At 50.4% G+C, this 18,318-nt stretch overlaps 5 protein-coding genes across 5 annotated transcripts in view; 4 read left to right on the top strand and 1 right to left on the bottom strand.

Annotated features, from left to right (window-relative positions):
• Positions 1-2,524, top strand: part of LOC103922923 (tripartite motif-containing protein 7-like) — a 6,421-nt gene extending 3,897 nt beyond the window's left edge. Inside the window, exons 4-7 of the mRNA XM_009331147.1 lie at positions 390-412; positions 806-921; positions 1,591-1,623; positions 1,953-2,524. Coding sequence (XP_009329422.1) covers positions 390-412; positions 806-921; positions 1,591-1,623; positions 1,953-2,464 — 684 coding nt within the window. The 3' untranslated portion in view covers positions 2,465-2,524. The remainder of the gene's footprint in view (positions 1-389; positions 413-805; positions 922-1,590; positions 1,624-1,952) is intronic.
• Positions 1-18,318, bottom strand: part of LOC103922939 (zinc finger protein 850-like) — a 158,981-nt gene that overhangs the window by 58,413 nt on the left and 82,250 nt on the right.
• Positions 4,301-9,222, top strand: LOC103922930 (E3 ubiquitin-protein ligase TRIM39-like). Its single transcript, XM_009331157.1, has 5 exons — positions 4,301-4,477; positions 4,565-4,720; positions 6,029-6,176; positions 6,348-6,559; positions 9,109-9,222. Exons 1-5 carry the CDS (start codon positions 4,301-4,303, stop codon positions 9,220-9,222), a joined length of 807 nt encoding a protein of 268 aa, XP_009329432.1.
• LOC103922924 (zinc finger protein RFP-like) lies at positions 9,075-14,904 on the top strand. Its single transcript, XM_009331148.1, has 7 exons — positions 9,075-9,686; positions 10,789-10,881; positions 11,672-11,902; positions 12,151-12,173; positions 12,512-12,624; positions 13,257-13,286; positions 13,787-14,904. The coding sequence occupies exons 1-7, from the start codon at positions 9,264-9,266 to the stop codon at positions 14,380-14,382; spliced, it is 1,509 nt and encodes a 502-aa protein (XP_009329423.1). The 5' UTR covers positions 9,075-9,263; the 3' UTR covers positions 14,383-14,904.
• LOC103922929 (E3 ubiquitin-protein ligase TRIM39-like) overlaps positions 15,104-18,318 on the top strand; it is a 6,024-nt gene continuing 2,809 nt past the window's right edge. Inside the window, 3 exon segments of the mRNA XM_009331156.1 lie at positions 15,104-15,172; positions 17,373-17,468; positions 17,926-18,045. Coding sequence (XP_009329431.1) covers positions 15,104-15,172; positions 17,373-17,468; positions 17,926-18,045 — 285 coding nt within the window.

The following is an 18,318-nucleotide window of genomic DNA, read 5'->3' as shown; positions in this document are numbered from 1 at the left end:
TCTTTCCCTCCCAACCCCAGGCAAAGCAAGGGAGGTTGATGCACATCTTGCAGGACTGTGTCAAGAGCTAATAAATGAATCCTGGCTTAAGTCCAGGGTGAGGCTACCCAGCATAGGACCACACTTTCCCTCCCCAAACGACCACGTCAGGCAGGACGCAAGCAGAAGCAGCGTTTGGAAGAGGACATGCTGTATTTGAGCATTTCTTCTAGCCAGGGACCGAATGGGCCACTGTGTGAGTACAAGAGCTCCCTGATCTGGCTCTGTGCTGGCACAAGAAAACCCAGACCGAGCAAAGCGTGCTTGCAAACAACAGCTGAGGGAGATAAGGGATATAAATGGGCCTGGAGATCACTGAAAGTTTAATTCCCTTCTTCTCTCTCCTTTAGGATGCCAGGAGTGCCTTGACCAGGTACGTGGCTCTCCCTTTCCGGAGGGGACAGTTGTCCCCAGCACAGTGTCACAAAGTGGACAGGAATGGGGGTGCAGGAGGGGTTATCCTCTCTACCAGAGTCCCCAGCGCTCAGGGTGAGGAAGAAGCAAGGGAGGAGATGGCCCTGGGACGAGATCACATCCCCACCACCTCCTCCGTTCAGCTGGAGGAAGCCAATATCCACCATTGAGGAGGTCCAGAGCAAGTGTGTGTCCTCCACAGGGACACTGGGACCACTGATATGCCCAGCAATGTCTCAACTGACTCAACCTGATGCTTGGGGAGAAATAAGCTTACCCGGCAGCTTTTCTAAGCAGGGTTTCTACGTAGCCTGTTCAGCAAGGAAGGAATACAAACGTCTTCTCCTTCCAGGTGTGAAGCAAGGACTTTCCAGCAACTGACAGAGAAGTTTCCCAGGGTGGAAAAGAGACTCAAGGATTTATCTCAGAAAAACATCGTTCTGAAGGAAGCCCTGAGGAAATTCAAAGGTACAAAGGAAGGGGAAAAATCTAAACACACTTCTGCAGCTGGAAAGGAGCGGACACTAGGCAATTACCAGCATAAAGCCCCGGCTAAGGAATGCTAACGATGAGTTACTCAATAACCCTCCTATCTGGGGCTGGAACTGGAAGAGGGAGGGTAACTGTGTTCCGAGGCGTATTTGCACACTCGTCTGAATGCTTGAGTAATGTGAAGGACGGGAGCAAGCCCCTCCCTTTAGCTACACAAAGGAAATGAATCAAATTCTTGATTCCGGTCCTATTTAAACCAAACAGGCTGTGGGTAACGTCTAGCCATCCATGAGGGAGTCAGCGTGAAAAATCAACATATTGCAAATGGATGGTGGTGTATACATAGATAAGCCCTGAATGAGCTATTTTGAGACCGTTCTCCACGTTCAGATAACTGTCCCATTCCCTCCTCCGATCTCCAATTAGTAACTGGTGCAGTCAACTCTGAATTAAAGAAATATCCTCATAAAGCTGGTCACGTTGGGTTTGAAGGTCCATCTATCCATGAGCGGGACTTGTTCACCTGGTCATTTTGCTTGTTTTGCAAGGGGAAAAGTTCACCTCCTCGTATTTACCCGTTTCTAATACACTCCCTCTCCCCGGTAAACAAACTAACAGCACTTCTCTCCTCCTCTCTCCTTCCAGAGAGTCTCCCAGTTGAACTGGATGTGCAATGGGGTAAGTCACGGGAGACTGGAGGTATACTGGGGTGATAAAGGGGGCCCAAGCGAGAAAAGACAGCAAAAGCAGGGAATTCACACTCTCCTGGTGGGTTGGCAAGATTAATTTCTCTTCCCCTTTGATCGGAATTAAAAATAGCACAAATCATTGGAGTCTTTAAATAGACCTGTATGGCATATTTCATGGAGAAAGCCTTTACCGAGCAGCTTCGGTCAGGCCAAGATTTCATCCCTGGAAAAAAACAGGAGGGTGCAGATGGAGAGAAATATCCATCACCTTCCCTCTGACATGCTGGTTTTCTTCTCTCGTGCTTTCCTTCCCATCAGCAAACGTGACTCTGGATCCAGACACAGCAAACCCCCACCTCGTCCTCTCCGAGGACCGGAGGAGCGTGAGGTGGGATGAAACGCCCCAGAATTTGCCCAACAATCCCCAGAGATTTGATACCTACTGCTCCGTGTTGGGTTGCGAAGGCTTCACGGTGGGGAGGCACTACTGGGAAGTGCAGCTGGGGAGCAGGGGATTTTGGGCTGTGGGAGTGGCCAAAGACTCGGCGTGGAGAAAGGGTTGGATTAACCTCGATCCTTCCCAGGGAATTTGGGCTGTTGGCATCTGTGGGGACAAGTTTCAAGCTTTCACCTCCTTCGAAACAGTTCAGCCTCTGAATGGGAGGCCAAGGACTATCCGGGTCTCCCTGGATTACGAGAAGGGACATGTGGCTTTCTTCGATGCCGATAACGAGACCTTGGCTTTTGCTTTTCCTCCGACTTCTTTCAATGGAGAGAAAATCCTGCCTTTCTTCTGGGTTTGGGAGTCCCGGATCCAGCTGGCTCCCTGAGACAGCATGGGCAGCAAGATGGACATTACACGCTCTGGACAAGCCTTTGGTTTGATCCAGGAAACCACACTATATTTCGGGACTCTATGGACGGTAAAGAATAAAGTGGAGAAAATGAGTCCCAGTATCCACTTTGAATCTCATTCTCATGGGGTTGTCAAGAGCAGCAGATTGAGAAGGGATCAACTTGGGCAGACCTCTGGATTTTTTAACATTTGGGTACTCTCTAAGATTTTGCTAGGGAATATGACCCTGGGACGAGCAGGAAAATGAAGCCTATAATTTGTGCAACAACGCCTGGGACACCGATTTCACGGCTTTAATCCCTTCTACTCTTCTCCCATCCTTTCCAATTTTTCCTTACCTTGACATTCAACAACGGCGTTCCTGCAGGGCTGAAGAAGCTGGCTCTGGTTCCTGGTTTAGTCACGAGAAAGGAAAAGAGGATACCACTGAATTAAGCGCAATAACTGCTATTTTCCCACCAAGACCTCTTCTGAGCCCAAAACCTCACAGTATTGGCAAGAACATACACATTTTAAGGCTTTGGTGTTGAACCCTGTGGATTTCAGCTGCCTTTCTCAGAGTCGTGGGGTAGGAGAAATCAGAGGTTGGAGGAGTAAAGATGAACAGAAAGAGCTTGAACTCTGCCTTTCTGCCATTTATATGTATCCATTTGGGTGAGGAAGCTTAGTAAGCAGTTTTATATAAATTTTTGTATGCAAAATGACTGCATTAAAGTGTTTTTCTACATTTCAAGGGCTGTTTTCTCTTTCTTGTTAGAGAGAAACTGGGAAAATGGTGCTGTGCCACTACCAGCATGGCAAACCCTGGTGGCTTTGCTGCCCTCTCTTGACCTGTTTCTTGTAAAGCTCAAATGAAAGCACTTAACAAAGCCTTTCTCGCTTCATCACAGCTGTGATGGGAGGGAATAGCAATGACTCTTCCTGCTTATGTGCCTGAAAACCACCTGGACTGGAAAGCGGTTGAAAGGCAATGGCAAATGAACGATGCTGGAAAGAAGGGACAACAACAATTTTTGAAAGTAAAGGCATTTAAAGAGGAGGAAAAGGAAGGAAAAGCATCAGTCCAGACTCTCAGCTATGTCGCTGAAGATCAGAGAAACCTACTGAGACCTTGCAAGGTCTTGGAGGCACCAGCAATCTCCAGGGACAAGAGAGCATCTTTGATCCATAGCAGTCTCTGCAGGGTGTTAGTCTGATGTCCCACCTTACCTCAAGGGCAAAGCTGATGTCCCAGGGGTCAAGAGCGGCAGAAACTTCTTCTGACAGCCAGGAAGGCCCTGCCCTGCAGCGAGTTGTACATTTGAACCCTTAGGGTCACCCAAGAGATGTTAGAGTCCTCCCAAACAGCTCTGCAGATGCTGTCCCAAAGGGTGCTGAGATCCTTCCCAAGCCTTGGCCAGGTCCTGTCACTCCTGATATCCCAGAAGCATTTTCAGCTAGTGGTTGCGTCCCACCCCAGCTATACCACAACCTCTCTTAGGTGCTAGTAGGGTGTGAAACTCCTATTCTAGCTGCTGTTGAGTCACCAAATCCACAGGTCTCCAACTGATTCAAAGGACAGGCTTTGGAGACTGAAAAATCCCAGTGCCTTCGGGAAAGGGTAAAAATGGGATGGGCATCTCCAATTCTTTTCCTCCCCAGCTGCCTAACTGCTACTTCCCAGCACCGGCAGAGCAATGTAAGTAAATATATCGCCTAAAGCCCCGCTAGAAAGGGGCTGGATCTCAGTTCAACCAATGGCTTAGAATTAGGAAGAGAAGTCTTCCTCCTTCCTGACCATTCAAAAGTGAAACAGACTTTGTCGCTCTCCATGGCAGCCAGGATGTCTGTGGAAAGCCTCCAGGATAAAGCCTCCTGCTCCATCTGCCTGGAACTTTTCCAGGACCCCGTGTCCATCCACTGCGGGCACAGCTTTTGCCAGGCGTGCATCACTCAGAACTGGGAAGGACTGACCACCAACTTCTCCTGCCCCCAGTGCAGGGAGACGGTGCCCCAGCAGAGCCTCTGACCCAACTGGGAGTTGGCCAACATCACTGAAGTAGCCAAGAGCTTGAACCTGTGACCGGTCAAAGAGGTGGAAGGAGGGGAGAACTTCTGCAAGGAGCACCAGGAAACCCTGAAGCTCTTCTGCGAAGATGAAGAAAGGCTTATTGGCGTGGTGTGCAACAGGTCCAAGGCTCACCATAACCATTCTGTGGTTCCCGTGGACGAGGCTGCCCAGCAGTACAAGGTGAGGTGTTTTGGGGCACGTTGACGCACAAAGGGCCAGAAGTTCCCGGTGTTGCTGCTCTTGATGGGTGCAGATACCTGTATAGCTTTTGGACTGTGGGATAAACCACCTGTGGACTCACACATCCTTGTGTCTTGATGCCAACTGTTGAGGTGGCATCACCTGCCCTGAGGAAGAGGTGGACATAGGTCATGCTTTTGGTCAAGAGCGTGATGACCAAAGGGTCATCGCCCCCAGGGTTCAGTCACAAGCAGAGGCTTAGAGGAGAGCAAGAAACCGATGCATATGATTTCTCACCACCACAATCCCCATGTACTGTTCTAACCTCACAATTTGCAATGCCAGGGGTTTCCTGCGCCTCATGAGGGTTTGTTTATCCAGCAGCCTTAAATGGCTCTCTCCTCCAGGATGCGGGTCCCTTATCAAGATCAGCTATGCTGAAGATCAGTAGGAAAAAAAAGAAAGACATCCTCAGCCCTTCTCCTACCCCACAGCTCCCTGAAATCTCCTTGACCTTGTTTAAAAAAAAAAAAAGGGGGGGAGGTTAATAGCTTTGAGACAGTCATGGGTGTCATAAAACTTTCCCAACACTTACTTCAAGAGCAGTCAAGAGTTCACCATTGTTTCTGCTGAGCATGGCAAGTTATGCCAAAATCCATGAGATCTGCAACCATGACTGAATTTCCAAAGAAATTTACTTCCCCCCTCGATCTTCGCCCTCAGCCTCTTATTTGTATTTTTTTCTAAATTCTGAAAGCTTTACATGAATTACTAGCATCTGACTTAAGACTAAGCTAAGAAAAAAACCACTTTTCAAATGAAGGTAGTGTTTCTCCCAGCTAAATGGCCCTGCTCACAGCAACATGCCATCCTCCAGAGATCGAAACTTTCTTACATCAGCAGCAGACGCAGGTGCCAGGCCCGTCCATCTCCTGCCGCTGTGGACCAGCTGGTGTTAGATGTGAAAGCTCTTCAGCTGGCCTGCTTGCAATCTGGAATGAGCCTGCTCGAATTTTGCATTGAGGTTTGTTTTTTTTTTTCCTCTTGGCTTCACGCCTCACGAGGTACTTTCCAGCAATGACACCTCTGCGGGCAAGCTCAGGCCAACCTGAAGTTGGTTTCCTCCTGCAACAGAGAAGCTGGAAAGACCCAGCTTCTGGGTCGGAATGGGTTTTGAGCCAGCCGTGGACCAGGAAGCACCGTTGGTGTTGCAATAGCAAAGAGCCTACCTCTGATGCCAGACAACGATGCCATGAAACAAGGGACTTCTTTCTTTCCTCTCAGGAATGAATTCAGACCCAACTGCAGCTTCTGAAATTAGAGCAAGAGGCACTTCAATCTTCCGTGGAGGATAGAGAAGACAGAGTCCAGGACTATGCTGTAGGCACCCATCAGTTTTCCTTGGCAGAGGATGGGGAAAGAGAGGAGGAACACCTCCTCTTCTTCTCTCCCATCGGTGGGTGATGCTCAAGGGGTGTGGGGAAGGGAGGGTGGGTTTGTATCTTCCCCAAATGCATCTTTTTGGTGGATCCCCCTAACGCATGACCCACTGTCGACTCTTGATGCTCTTGTCCCACCCTCTACTTTCCTTTACCCACTTCGGTTTGCCCTTGGCAGAAGAGGACAGAAGCTGAAAAGCAGAAGATTGTGACCAAATATAAGCAGCTGCAGAAGTTCCTGGAGGAGCAGGAGTCCTTTTTGCTGGCCCAGCTGGACACAGGGATAATGAACACACATGAAGAAATCCTCACCAGGCTTTTGGAGGAGACCACAAGCCTGGGCACACTGGCTGGGGAGATGGAGAAGATATGCCAGCAGCCAGGCTGTGAACTCCTGAAGGTGAGACCCCAGGCTTCCCAAAATTACCGTGAAGGCACTGGTTGAGCACCCGCTTGGTCTCCAGCTCCCAAGTTTTATACCCCAACATGCTAAAAGAGCCACTTCATTACAGTGGGACCTCGGTACTCCAAGGGGAAGTATTCCAGGTCACTAAGTCTCTTTCTCTCTCATCTAGGACATCAGAACCACCTTGTGCAGATATGTGGTCCTTCTCCTATCAAAATTTCACCACAACAGAGCAGCTTTGTGGCAGGATACCAGGAGAAATCACGTAGCGACGGGTTGGCCCTTCTGCAACACGGCCTTTGGACTTGACTGAGGACGCTGGGGTTTGGAAGAAGGGCTCTTCCTCTCTGCTTAACTAATGATAAATTCAGACACGTACTGGCACCGACGACTCAGTCACCTGCATGAGCTGAACGAGGAGGACAGGGTTCCATTTCTGAAGGGCGCAGGTTCCTGCACTCTCAAAGTGAATATCTGGTGGGGGCATGTTGGGGAAGACTCTTAAGCCATTGCTGAAGAAATAGCTCAGCGTAACAAAAATGAGCATCATCCTGGAACAAGTTGTCAGGGTGCAGCAAGGGCTGGTGGCTCCCTATGGAGCTGCACGCAACCGTACAGGGAGTGGAGACATCACCAGCCATAGCCCCATTCCACGCACCTGAGCAAGGAGAGCCAAGCAGGGTTTGGGAAGAGCAGCTGGGGGCAGCCCAGAGCATCAGGCAGGTCCATGGGCAGGAGGCAGGGCTGGGGGCAAGCCAAGAAGGCAGCCCATGGGGTGTGCCAGCAGGGTCCATGGCCACACATGGATGCTCCTCCAAAGCAGCTTGCAAAAGGGCTAAATGCTTCGAGGCTTAAATAGAGCCCCTGGACCATGGGCAGGGGGTGGGGGGGCCCAGGTGGGGCAGCTCAGGGATGTTAATTCCCATCAGGACCCTGACACAGCCACCTCATCCTTTCCCAGCTGAAGCAGATCAATAAAAATCTACAAAGGCGATGTGTGATCATGTTGTGTAATTTGCTGTCTAAGATGCGCGATACAGTGTAGACCCATCATCTTCCCTCCACTAATTTTTCCCACTGACTGCTGATAAGACATTGAGTAGCAAACTACAATCAGATGTAAATACATCCCCTCTTTCCTTCCAGGTGTGAGAGGGAAACGTTCTCGCAGCCACTCAATATTCCTCCTGAGCTGGAAAAGAAATTCTGTGATTTCACAGAGAAAACCGCAGTCGCCAAGGAGGCTATGGAGAAATTTCAAGGTACCATGCGCAGGTCCAGAAAGGAAAATGTCATCGTGCTTCTTAGTGGGGAGGGATGGAGTGAAGCCATGTGAAAGAAATACATCCTGGTGGTTGAATGAGGGATTTTTTTCAAGATCCAATAATGAGATTGCAAATGAGCAGCGAGTGTTCGTCTGATATTACCTGCCTGCTGCTGCTGTTGCCTGTTGCATTGGGTCCCGCGTGTTTCACATTTTCTTTGGAAGTTGCTTAAAATAACTGGAGGAAGGAAAAATCATCCTCGTTCCTCTCTAAAACCCACTGCACAGGGAGATGCTAAACCTGAGTTTTCTGCACTGTCAAACACAGCAAGTCTGTGGAAATAGAGGCAGTGAAAAGTCAGCAGCAATCCAGGAGTTGGAGTCGTTTGCGGCTCGGTTGGATCCTGACTCAATGTGTAAGGGGAATCAGGATTGGGAATAAACACAGAAATGGGACTGCTCCTTTTGGTGTTGGCTCAACGTGATCCCTGACGCACTGGGCTTTAGTCAAGCAAGAGATTGGACTTTTTCCTTGAGAATATAAAACAGACACAGGGGTTCAGATGAAGGTCCATCAAGCCCTTGTCCTGTCCCCAAAAGTAGGTGCCTAGGAAAGCAGATAAAAGCAGGGCAAGGATGACGATGGGCCCAGGAGCTCCGCTTAAGCAGCCTAAATGGATAATTAAAGAATTACTAGGTTATAATGAGAGGCATGGAGAGATTTGATGTCTGGCTCTGTCCTCTCTCTAACCCTGTTGGGCAGTTGCAGATAGTGATTTGGTCCTTCTCCTTTCCAGGCTGGATAATCCCAATCTCTCCCCATCCATCCTGGGCTTCAGTTTGGTGGCCTGACACTGCCTTGTACTGGGAAGCCCCAGACTGGTCCCCGTACCCAGCTATGGCCTCACATGTGCTGATGGAGGGGAGAAATCCCTCCCCTCTCCACTCTTGCTAACGCAGCCCCGTATGGGGTTGATATCTTTGGTGCATGGTCCCACCGCTGACTCATGGACAGCTTGTCACCCCCAAGACCCCAGAGTCCTGTTCCACGGTTGGTCCTGGTGCAAGAGGGTATCCCACCCCGAGTTTCATGAGATTTCTCCCCAAGCACTTCTCCAGCCCATCCTGGTCCGGCTGAAGAGCAGCCCTGCCCTCCAGCCTCTTATCTGCTAACTCACATCTGGCTCAGAAAGTCAACTGAGCCGAAACCGGTGGGAGGCTGGCAGGAGGTGAGGAGGAAGCACTGTGCGTGCTCGCTCTCTTCTCGCTCCTCTTCAAGCCTCCTGTGCCGCCGTTTCGTGGCGTTAGGGCTGGGGGTCGATTTCCCCCGTTTGCAACGAGAAAACGGCCCAGCCAGGAGGAGGACCGTCCTCCTCTTCTTCCTGCAAAGTGAAGCTCATTTGATCCTATCCCGGAGGTAGGTTGGGAAGAGCCATGGCTACGCAGAGCCCGTCGGAAAGGCTGCACAGCGAAGCCTCCTGCTCCATCTGCCTGGCTTATTTCCGAGACCCCGTCTCCATCCACTGCGGCCACAACTTCTGCCGGGCGTGCATCACCCGCTGCTGGGAAGGGCTGGAGGTACATTTCTCCTGCCCACAGTGCAGGCAGACGGCTTTGCAGAAGAGCTTCCGTCCCAGCAGGGAGCTGGCAAATATTGCCGAAATCGCCAGGCAGCTGAGCCTGCGGGCAGGAGGAGGAGGAGCAGCGGGACGGGAGAATTTGTGCAGGCAGCACCAGGAGGCTCTGAAGCTCTTCTGCAAGGAGGACCAGCAGCCCATCTGCGTGGTGTGTGACAGGTCCGAGGCTCACCGCTTCCACGCCGTGGTCCCCATTGAAAAAGCTGCCCAGGAATATAAGGTAAAGCCCAGGCATGTGCTTGCAGCTCCCTCAACCTCACGGAAAATCCCCTTTCAGGGTCGAAGTGCAGCCGTTCGGGTGCATCTGCTCTCCGTACACCTCTGTGGTGCAGCTGCAAATGGGGAGCTTTGGGTGTCACTTACCCACGTGCTTCCTGTTTGCATTTTATTGCATGGACATTTGTTTTTCGCAATGTTCCTCTCAGGGTTTCCCCCCCCTCCCCCCTTTTAATTTATTCATCTTTGCCAACAGCCTGGGAGAAATTAAAAAATACCTTGTAAGCCTTTTTCCTCTTTGAACTCTGCTGTTGACTCAACTGTACTGAAATACTGACAATGATTAATATTCAAAATGTAAAAATGCCCACGAATTCCTTTTTTTTTTTCTTTTTTAACATGGTTACATCAGTTATTGAGGGCAATTCTGCATATTTGTTCCTCTCTTCACTGTTTCTTTAGTTTCAAATACAGAGAAATAACTTTCTCCTGTCTCTTCCCCTTCTCTGCTCCTTTTCTGTTTTCCTGCTAATCCAAACCTGTTCTCGTCATCTTTCTCACCAAGAGGTCGAGCACTTGGCAGAGCCATGCAAACACGGTGCAACATCGTGCAGCGTTGACAGGAGGAACTCCTTGCTGCAAGATGTTGCTGATGCTGAAGGTTTCTGTGGGTTCAGAAAGCACTTATAGAAATGCACGCTAAATAAATCCACTGAGGGTTATTAAATACAGAGATATTTATCCCAGAGGCACCAATTTCCGGAGGCTGCAAGTGTATTTGAGGGAAATCTCACTACGCGCTTATCTTGCTCTTATGTGCTTCCCAGGACACGGGCTATCGATTACTGTTGGTGTTTTGCTCTTCTGCAGAATTTTTCCCTGATGTTTGCAGCGAGGTTGGTGTTTGCAGGATGCATTTTCTTTGCACAGATCTTCAGAACATCGTAGGTCACTTTTGGACCTTCCTCCTCCTCCAGCTTTTCTCCTTGCAGAGGACCCAGTGTTTAGGCAAAGCCTCTCCCATCTAAGACGAGGGCAGAAGTAATTTTAGTGGAGAAAAAGGATTTTTCTCAGCTCCTCCAAGAACATCTTTTCTTTTTCCTCAGGAAGAAATCCAAGCCCGCCTACAGGCTTTAAAGGAGGAGAGAGAAAAATACCTGGAAAGCAGAAAAACTGGAGTAAGGAAGAGCTCGTACCTGGTAGGTGCCCTCCAGCAGGAGCCTGGGGGAGCGTGGGTCTCCCCACCCACCCCAGCTTTGCTGGTGTATTTTGAGGCCAGATCTTGCATATTTGGTTTGCAGAGTGTTGTGCCATTTGCTCTGGGCACCGGCCAACCCTGTGTTTATCTGCTGGGGTTTCACATCAGCTGGAGCCTGCACCAGGGAGATAACATTGCAGCTCCTCCGCAAGGGAGCTGGGGGGCCAGACAGCCCCCAGCCTGGTATAGAGAGATGGGCTGGAAGGCTTTTTTCCCCTAAACCCTCTATATCTCCCTCTTACAGAGCCCAGTTGAGGTTGCATCTTTTGGTTTTGCTTCCAGGCTAAGCCTCCTGAATAGTCCCTGCTACTGCCTAAATCCCCAGAAAGAGGGTTTACTGTTAAATTCACCCTTGTATTAACTGAGTGTCACTGAGGACATGGTATCCTAGAACCAGCCTGGTGGCCTTGAAGCATTAATCTGTTTTTCTTGGGCATGGTGGGATTTTTCTGTAGCCCCCATCATCTCCTGCCCATCTTGCAGAGCTTCACCGGAGGCTACTGTGATTCCGTCTGCAAAGGTCTGGGGTTGTTGCAGCCCCACAGACTGCGTCAGCCTCAGAGATGTGACACTAATAGAAACTAGAATGATGTAAAAATAATCCATGAGGGAAGTTTTTGCTAGTGTTTCAGGTGCTAGAGTCGTAGAGAGGTCGCGCCATGCCTTCTGCTGCCTGGGGAGGTCTCCCGCCCCTCTTTCATCCCCTTTGCCCTCATCCCTGATCCTGGCAGGAGAAAACCAAAAATGAAGGGAAGAAGATAGTGTGTGAATTCGAGCAATTGCACCAATTTTTGAAGGACCAAGAGCGCCTCCTCCTGACCCAGCTGGCAGACCTGGACCGGGCCATCACCAGGGTCCAGGAGGAAGCAGTGGTAAAGGTCTTGGAAGAAGTGTTCCACCTCGACACCCTGATCTGGGAGATGGAGGGGAAATTCCAGCAGCCGCCAAGCCAATTCCTGCAGGTGAGAGCCCAAAGCATCAGGGCTGGTTGGGAAAGGAGGGACAGAGCAAAGCCTGAGACCTGGGAGCCAAAATTCAGCCCCATTGGAACTCCCTGGTGTCTTCTAGCATTGCGGCAGGTGGCATCATCACACGGGTAGCGTCCTTCTTTGCTACTGCATTGCCATAAAAATATGTAACTTTTGTTAGAAGACACAACACTTGTTGTTCCTCTTCCCCAACTGTCTCTCCTCTCTCTTCCCACCTTTAGGACATCAAAAGACTCTTGAATAGGTAACGTGGCTCCTTCTCACTTTACCCACACTCTGATGCTTGGAGAGGTCTGGATGCTGGCTGGGTGAATCCTGAGGTCGGGGTTTCAAACCAGATGGATGCAGTCGATAGCTCAGCCTCCCACAACGGTGCTTTGTTTGACAAAAATGTCCGTTCAGCGACTGCCCGGGGGAAAACAACTGCAAAGAAACAGGGCAGGGAAAAGGGGGATTTTTATGTGCTCCTGGATAAGTATCCTCAGCCCATCCCATAGCTTCTCCTGGATTGTTTAATGAGAACAAAATGAGCAATCAAATATATCACACATGTTTTTTTACCCTCTTTTGCTCTCTTCGCAGTTGTGAGATGAAGTTCAACCCTCCAGTGGAGATTTCCTCCGAACTGGAAAGAAGACTTGAGGACTTTGTTCAGAGAAATGTCCTCGTGAGAGGCATGCTGAGGAAATGCCAAGGTACCGAGCAGGGTTAAGAGAGGGCACGTTGCCTTTTGTGCCTGCTATCTGGGAGAAACTGGGTTCTTGTGTGCCGGCTGCTAATGCAAAACCCACCTAGTAACTGTTGTAAATAAATGCAGCTGAAACTTTTAACCAGAGAAGGACACTGACAGTTTTTCCTGGGGCAAAAATAGTTGGGAAGTGGAGAGGAGAGAAAAACAAGCTCAGCAAAGGAGTCTCCTCTCCCATGTCTCATGTAAAAAGCAAATTAAAACAGAGCTGCTGGTGTGGTTGTTCCCATCGCTTCCAACCTGGTGGGAAAATTAAAGTTTATGTGGGAACAAAGCCAGGGAGGGGATGCTACAACAGGGGGAGAAATCCATTGCTCTCTTGGAGCTGAGTTTAGCTTGGCCAGGAGGTTCATCTGCCCTGGCTTTGGGAGAGTTATATAGCTATCACAGCATAAATACCTGCACCAGAGCAAGTCAACCCAGAGCCTTTGCACCCGGCCAAGCCCTCACACCCTCAATATTTCCCCTCCCAAGTCTCCCATTAGCTGTTTCACCTCCCCAGCCTGCATGATAAAGCTAAGCTGCAGCCAGTTTGTCTGACACATAAACCTGATACCGTGAAATCTCTCTCCTCTTTAGACAGCCTGATGTTTAAATTGCAAGAGCCAAGTAAGTCGATGGTAGTGGGTGGGAGAAAATGGGGTTTTGGCTTGTGGAAGAGATTCCTATGGAAAAAACAATGCAATCCCCCCAGGCAGAGGAAGGGAAGGGTGACAGCATCCTGATGTTGATGGTCCTGGTGTATCCAGGGGCTGAGACACGGTCCTAATAAAGCCAAATGCCCCTCTGGGACCTGAAGAAAGGGAACACCTGAGAAGAGCATTTGTACTTTCCCTTCCCTCCCCATGAATTTCCCACCATCCCCTCCCCATGCCTCTGCTCCATGCTTTGTCCTCTCCCCCTTCTCCTTCCACCCAGGGGTATCTCTGCTGGGGGACCCCAAGCCTAGCGCCAGCCCCAGACCTGCCCGTGCCCCCCATGAAGCATCCAGAGCTGGGAGAAGCAGGAGCACGGGGCGGGTCCCAGATGCTGGGAGGAAAAGAAACATCTCCAGCCTCTCCTGGGGCCAAGCCCTACCTCCAGTACTCTGGTTCTCCCTTGTCCTGCAGCCAACGTGACTCTGGACCCGGCCACGGCTCACCCCAACCTTCACCTCTCCGAGGACCGAAAGCAAGCCAGGGGCCAGCTGACCCAGCAGGACCTCCCGGACAACCCGGAGAGATTTGACTTTGAACCCTGTGTGCTGGGCTGCGAGGGCTTCACCTCAGGGAGGCATTTCTGGGAGGTGGAGGTGGGACAGGGGGGCGTCTGGGCCCTGGGGGTGGCCCGAGCATCGGTCAAGAGGAAGGGACCGATGAGCCTCACCCCCAAGGAGGGGGTCTGGGCGCTGGAGGCTTATCACTCACTCACATCCCCCCGTGCCAACCTGCGCCTGAACCCTCTTCCCAGGAGGATACGGGTCTCCTTGGACTATGAAGGGGGGCGGGTGGCATTTTTCAGCACAGAAGATGATGCTTCCATCTTGGTTTATACCAGAGCCTTGTTCAACGGGGAGAGGGTCTTCCCCTGGTTCAAGATGGGGATGGGGGCTCGTTTGCAAGAAATCACCCAAACCCCACCCTCAGAGGACCAGTCAGTGACGGGGCAGCTGATGTCCCCTCTGGACTGGGTAGGATTCAGATCTCCCCTCCGAATCTGTCCTTGAGCTGTCTGTCAATCAGACCTTAACGAAAGGGACATCTCCTGTGTGATGCCAGCTGTTTGCTGTGGTTGCTCAGAGCATCTCGCCAAGCTAACTTGCTGCTCCTCTCCCATTTCCATCTCCATTGGGAGCTTTGGGATGGCACCTGTACAGCAAGGATGGGGAGATGGGACACCAGCAGACAGCGGTGAGGAGAAAGGATCAGCCGGTATGAGGTGATGGAGTCAGCACATCAGAAGGGAGGGAACATCATAGGGGTTGATCAAGGATGGAGAGCACTCAGGACTTTCAAATGTGTGGTCTTTTTTAATTTATTTTGCCTTTAACGGACTGAATCCTCCTGTTTTTATCTCTTTCCAAAGTGTTTTCTTTCTGACATCAATTGCAAGGCAGACGCAGTGTCTGTTTTGCCAAGGGAGGTGGCCTTTCACTACAAACTGGCTTGGTTTGGGGAGCTGGTCTCTGTCTCTGTCTACATTTCTGATATTTATTTTAAATAAAAGAATATTTTGTTTTGCACTTTCCACTTTCTGCCTTGCTATGGATGTATTTTTCTGGATTTCTTAGCTTTTGGGTCAGCAAGATTAAGAAAAGCTGCACAGGATGGGGACACCTCGCTTACCTTTCCACCTTCTCGTGGTGGACCTCCAGTCATTCAAGCCCCCTTTGCAGGCAGTGAAGGGAAACAAAGCCACCTGGAATGCAATTTTCCACACCATTACGCATGTCCAGCTTCCTGGAGAACTCCGAAGAAAAGCCTGTTTCTCCCTGTGGGCTGTTCAGGAGGGTCAAGGTGGGATAAATCGTACCAGAGGCTCCTGTGGCTGTGCTGGTTAGATATTTCTCGACTATAAAAAGCAGCTGGAGTGGATAGGTGAAATACAAGTTCTGGCATTTTTGCCTAACTCACCTACATTGATTCCCTCAAAAACTGCTGATTTTCTTCTGAGGAAACCCAAAAGAGGAAGAGGCATCACCAAAATAAAGACACGTTATTGATTATAGAACCGAGAAGAGGAACCAGAAGCAAGAGTGGGAGGGAGCGGGCGATGTTGGGCTCAGAATAACAGACGAGATATGAGGGGGCACCCTGTGATGAAGCCCCATCTCACCATCCCCACGGGTCCCATCGAGGGCAAACTTACGGCCGATATTTCGGTGCTGCTCTTTGTCACGCTGTCACATCTGCCCTCCATCCACGCTCCTCAGTCCGGTGCATCGCTGTCACTTGGTCCCATCAGTTGGGAAACATGGGGGATCCCACCGCAGGATAGGCATCTGCTTTCTGCAGAGCCAACCTGAAATCACTGCAGGAGCTCAAGCATGAAGATTTATTAAAAAAGGGCAATCAGGGCTACTGGGAAAGACTTTTGAGCAAAAAGCCTTGAGTATTTTTTGCTCTTTCTCCCATCTCATCCCCTTTCCCTTTGCCACATCTCTGGCAGGGAGGAGCAGATCCTGTGTGTCACCTTGTATGTTGGGTCCATGTCCTGACACCGATTCGAGCCCAGCTGGGAAAGGCAGAGGAGAATACGGATAGACAGGCTGTCAGCGCAGGAAGGACCAAAGAAGAAAACCTGGGTGAATCAGGGGAAAAGCTCCTGAGCTGTTCTGCAAGGACACATTTGTGGGTTGCTGGAGGTCCCTGAACCACCGTGGTCCCACCACGCTCCTCTCAGAGGCACCTGCTGAGAAAACACCAAACCCCAGTAAAACTCGGTGCTTTGCTTGGAGGTAGAGATTGATGTTTTTCTGACTCCTTCAGGGCCACAGGTTCCCTCCGTGTCTCTGATCCCCATCCAGCTCTCTCCCAGCTCCAGCTCTCTTCCAGGGTGTCCCTTCGCTCTAGAAATCTGCAATGTAGATGTCTCCACCCCAGCCAGTTTTCCAGGCTCTGTAGACGCTTTTAGGGTGCGACTCATTTGCCCAACCGTAGGCACCTAATTTTGAGATGAAAGGAGCTCTGCCCTAGGCTCTGCTGACGGTGCAGAGCCGCTCTCCGCCCAAGAGCAAAGCAGCCCAGCTCAGACAGAGGTGTCTCATTAGATGCCAACATTCACCCAGTTACACCCACCTCTTGTGTCTGGCAGGACAGATTGCCTCCCAACCTGCTCACCCCAGGCCATGCTTCCCTGGGAAGTGGTTGCAGGGCGTTTGCTTCCAGTCCTGCTGTTCCCGGAGTGAGCGACTTCCCTGCGGCTCTTCCTGATGGGAATAGTTTGCTGGAAATGAGACTCGCTTCTCCAAACCTGGCCAAGTGATTGCAACTGGGAGAGTTATCTCAGTTGGTAGCTCTTCAGCTGGGTCACAGTGACCCTGTCTCTAAAACTCCCAGTTGCTGCCATGCCAAAAATATATATATTTAGCCATGGAGTTTAACAAAGGATCAGTGGGTTAGAAATTGCTTAGAAACACTTCCCTGTGAGCTCAGAGCCAGGACAGTGCTTCTTGGAGGGCATGTAGTGATGAGTGGCTACAGGCACATTCGTGGCAGGGGTCCCAAGGACCCCAACTTGTGCCCCTTTACGCGCATTGAGTTGCAGCCCCTCTTCCAGCACCTACAAGGTTCTGGCTGCATATTTCCCTCCCCATTTTCTTATGCTTTCCCCATCCACGGTCCCACCAAGCTTCAAGAGCTCCTCACCCTCTTGGCAGCCTGAATGCCTTTTGCCTCCAGCCCTTTCCTGGGAGGGCTGATGGTTTTTCCTAGTGCCCAGCCCTAAAAGGAGAGGGACAAAAGTGGCGAGGTGACGGCCATCAACAGCTCCCCAGAATAAAAAGCTGGAAGATTAACAAGGGAGAAACATGATGCTCCAGGTAGATCAGGCCAAGGGTGTCACCACCTCCTGCCCAGGAGACATGGCACGAAGAGCTGACTCGCCGGCTCAACGCATCCGTGCTGCAGTTTTACCCAGGACTAGGAAGGAACAGGAAGAGAAAGATCCAGCCCCATCAAAGGGATAAAAACAACAGGTTTTTTTAGTTTGCTTCAGAAGAAATTCAGGCGGTTATTAAGTTTTCTGAAGGAAAAGAGAGAAAGTATCCGAGGAAGGACAGCTACCCTGGAGTGCAGAAAGCTGGAGGATCTGGTAGGTGTCAACCTCTCTGACCTCTCATGTCCCTGGGCAGTAATACACCAACTTTAGGGTCATTTCTTTAGATCCTTTTTGGTTGCTTTGCACCGCTGCTGTGCTGGTAAGTGCAGGAATATCACGGCTTTCTGCCCAAGTTCATGCAAGTGTGTTTGTGGCTTTTATCAGCGTCTTTCCTTCCAAAACCGTGTTGCTTTTTTGCATCATTTGATTTCCCCCCCCCCCCCCAATTTCTCCAGGAATTCAAGAAAAGTTAGGAGGGATTTGGGTTCACAGGTGATCTCCTCCTGTGGAAAACGCCTTTCCATGAATTCCTCATGGTATTTCCCATCCCCGCTGCTCCTTCGTTTGCATATTAAAAGGGGATGTTAGAAGCTGAGCCCTGGCAGACCGTGCTCAGATTTTAGGCACACTGCGGGTCCCAGGAGGACATGAGCTCTTCTTGCTTTCACAGCTGGAAGACCTGAAAAATGAGATTGAGAAGAGGCAGGCAAAAAATGCCACCAAACTCTCGGAGGAGATTTCCCAGCTGGACACCCTGACACAAGGTCAAGAAGAGAAGAATCAGCAATCGGTGAGTGAATTCATCCAGTTTACAGCTTTTCAAGGGAAAATTGTAAGGAGGGTCCTCTCCACCAGGTAGCTACTGGCTTAATTAGTTGGGCTTTCCGAGTTCCAGTTTGCTGCTATTCCCCCTGTAGATCTGAAAACCCCAAGGGGATGAGGAGAGGGAGATTTGCAGCCTGGAAAGGTGGGAAAAAAGGGAATGAAATCACTGTCTGTGGGAGGGAACAGTGAGGGCTGGTGGTTCCCTACAGGATGGGGAGCTGAGCATGATAGAGTAGGG

The sequence above is a fragment of the Pygoscelis adeliae genome, unplaced genomic scaffold (genome assembly GCF_000699105.1).
Source record: "Pygoscelis adeliae isolate BGI_AS28 unplaced genomic scaffold, ASM69910v1 Scaffold459, whole genome shotgun sequence".
In the NCBI taxonomy this organism is placed as follows: Eukaryota; Metazoa; Chordata; class Aves; order Sphenisciformes; family Spheniscidae; genus Pygoscelis; species Pygoscelis adeliae.
The sequence above is the reverse complement of the archived record's forward strand: the minus strand, read 5'-3'. Positions and strand labels throughout refer to the sequence as shown.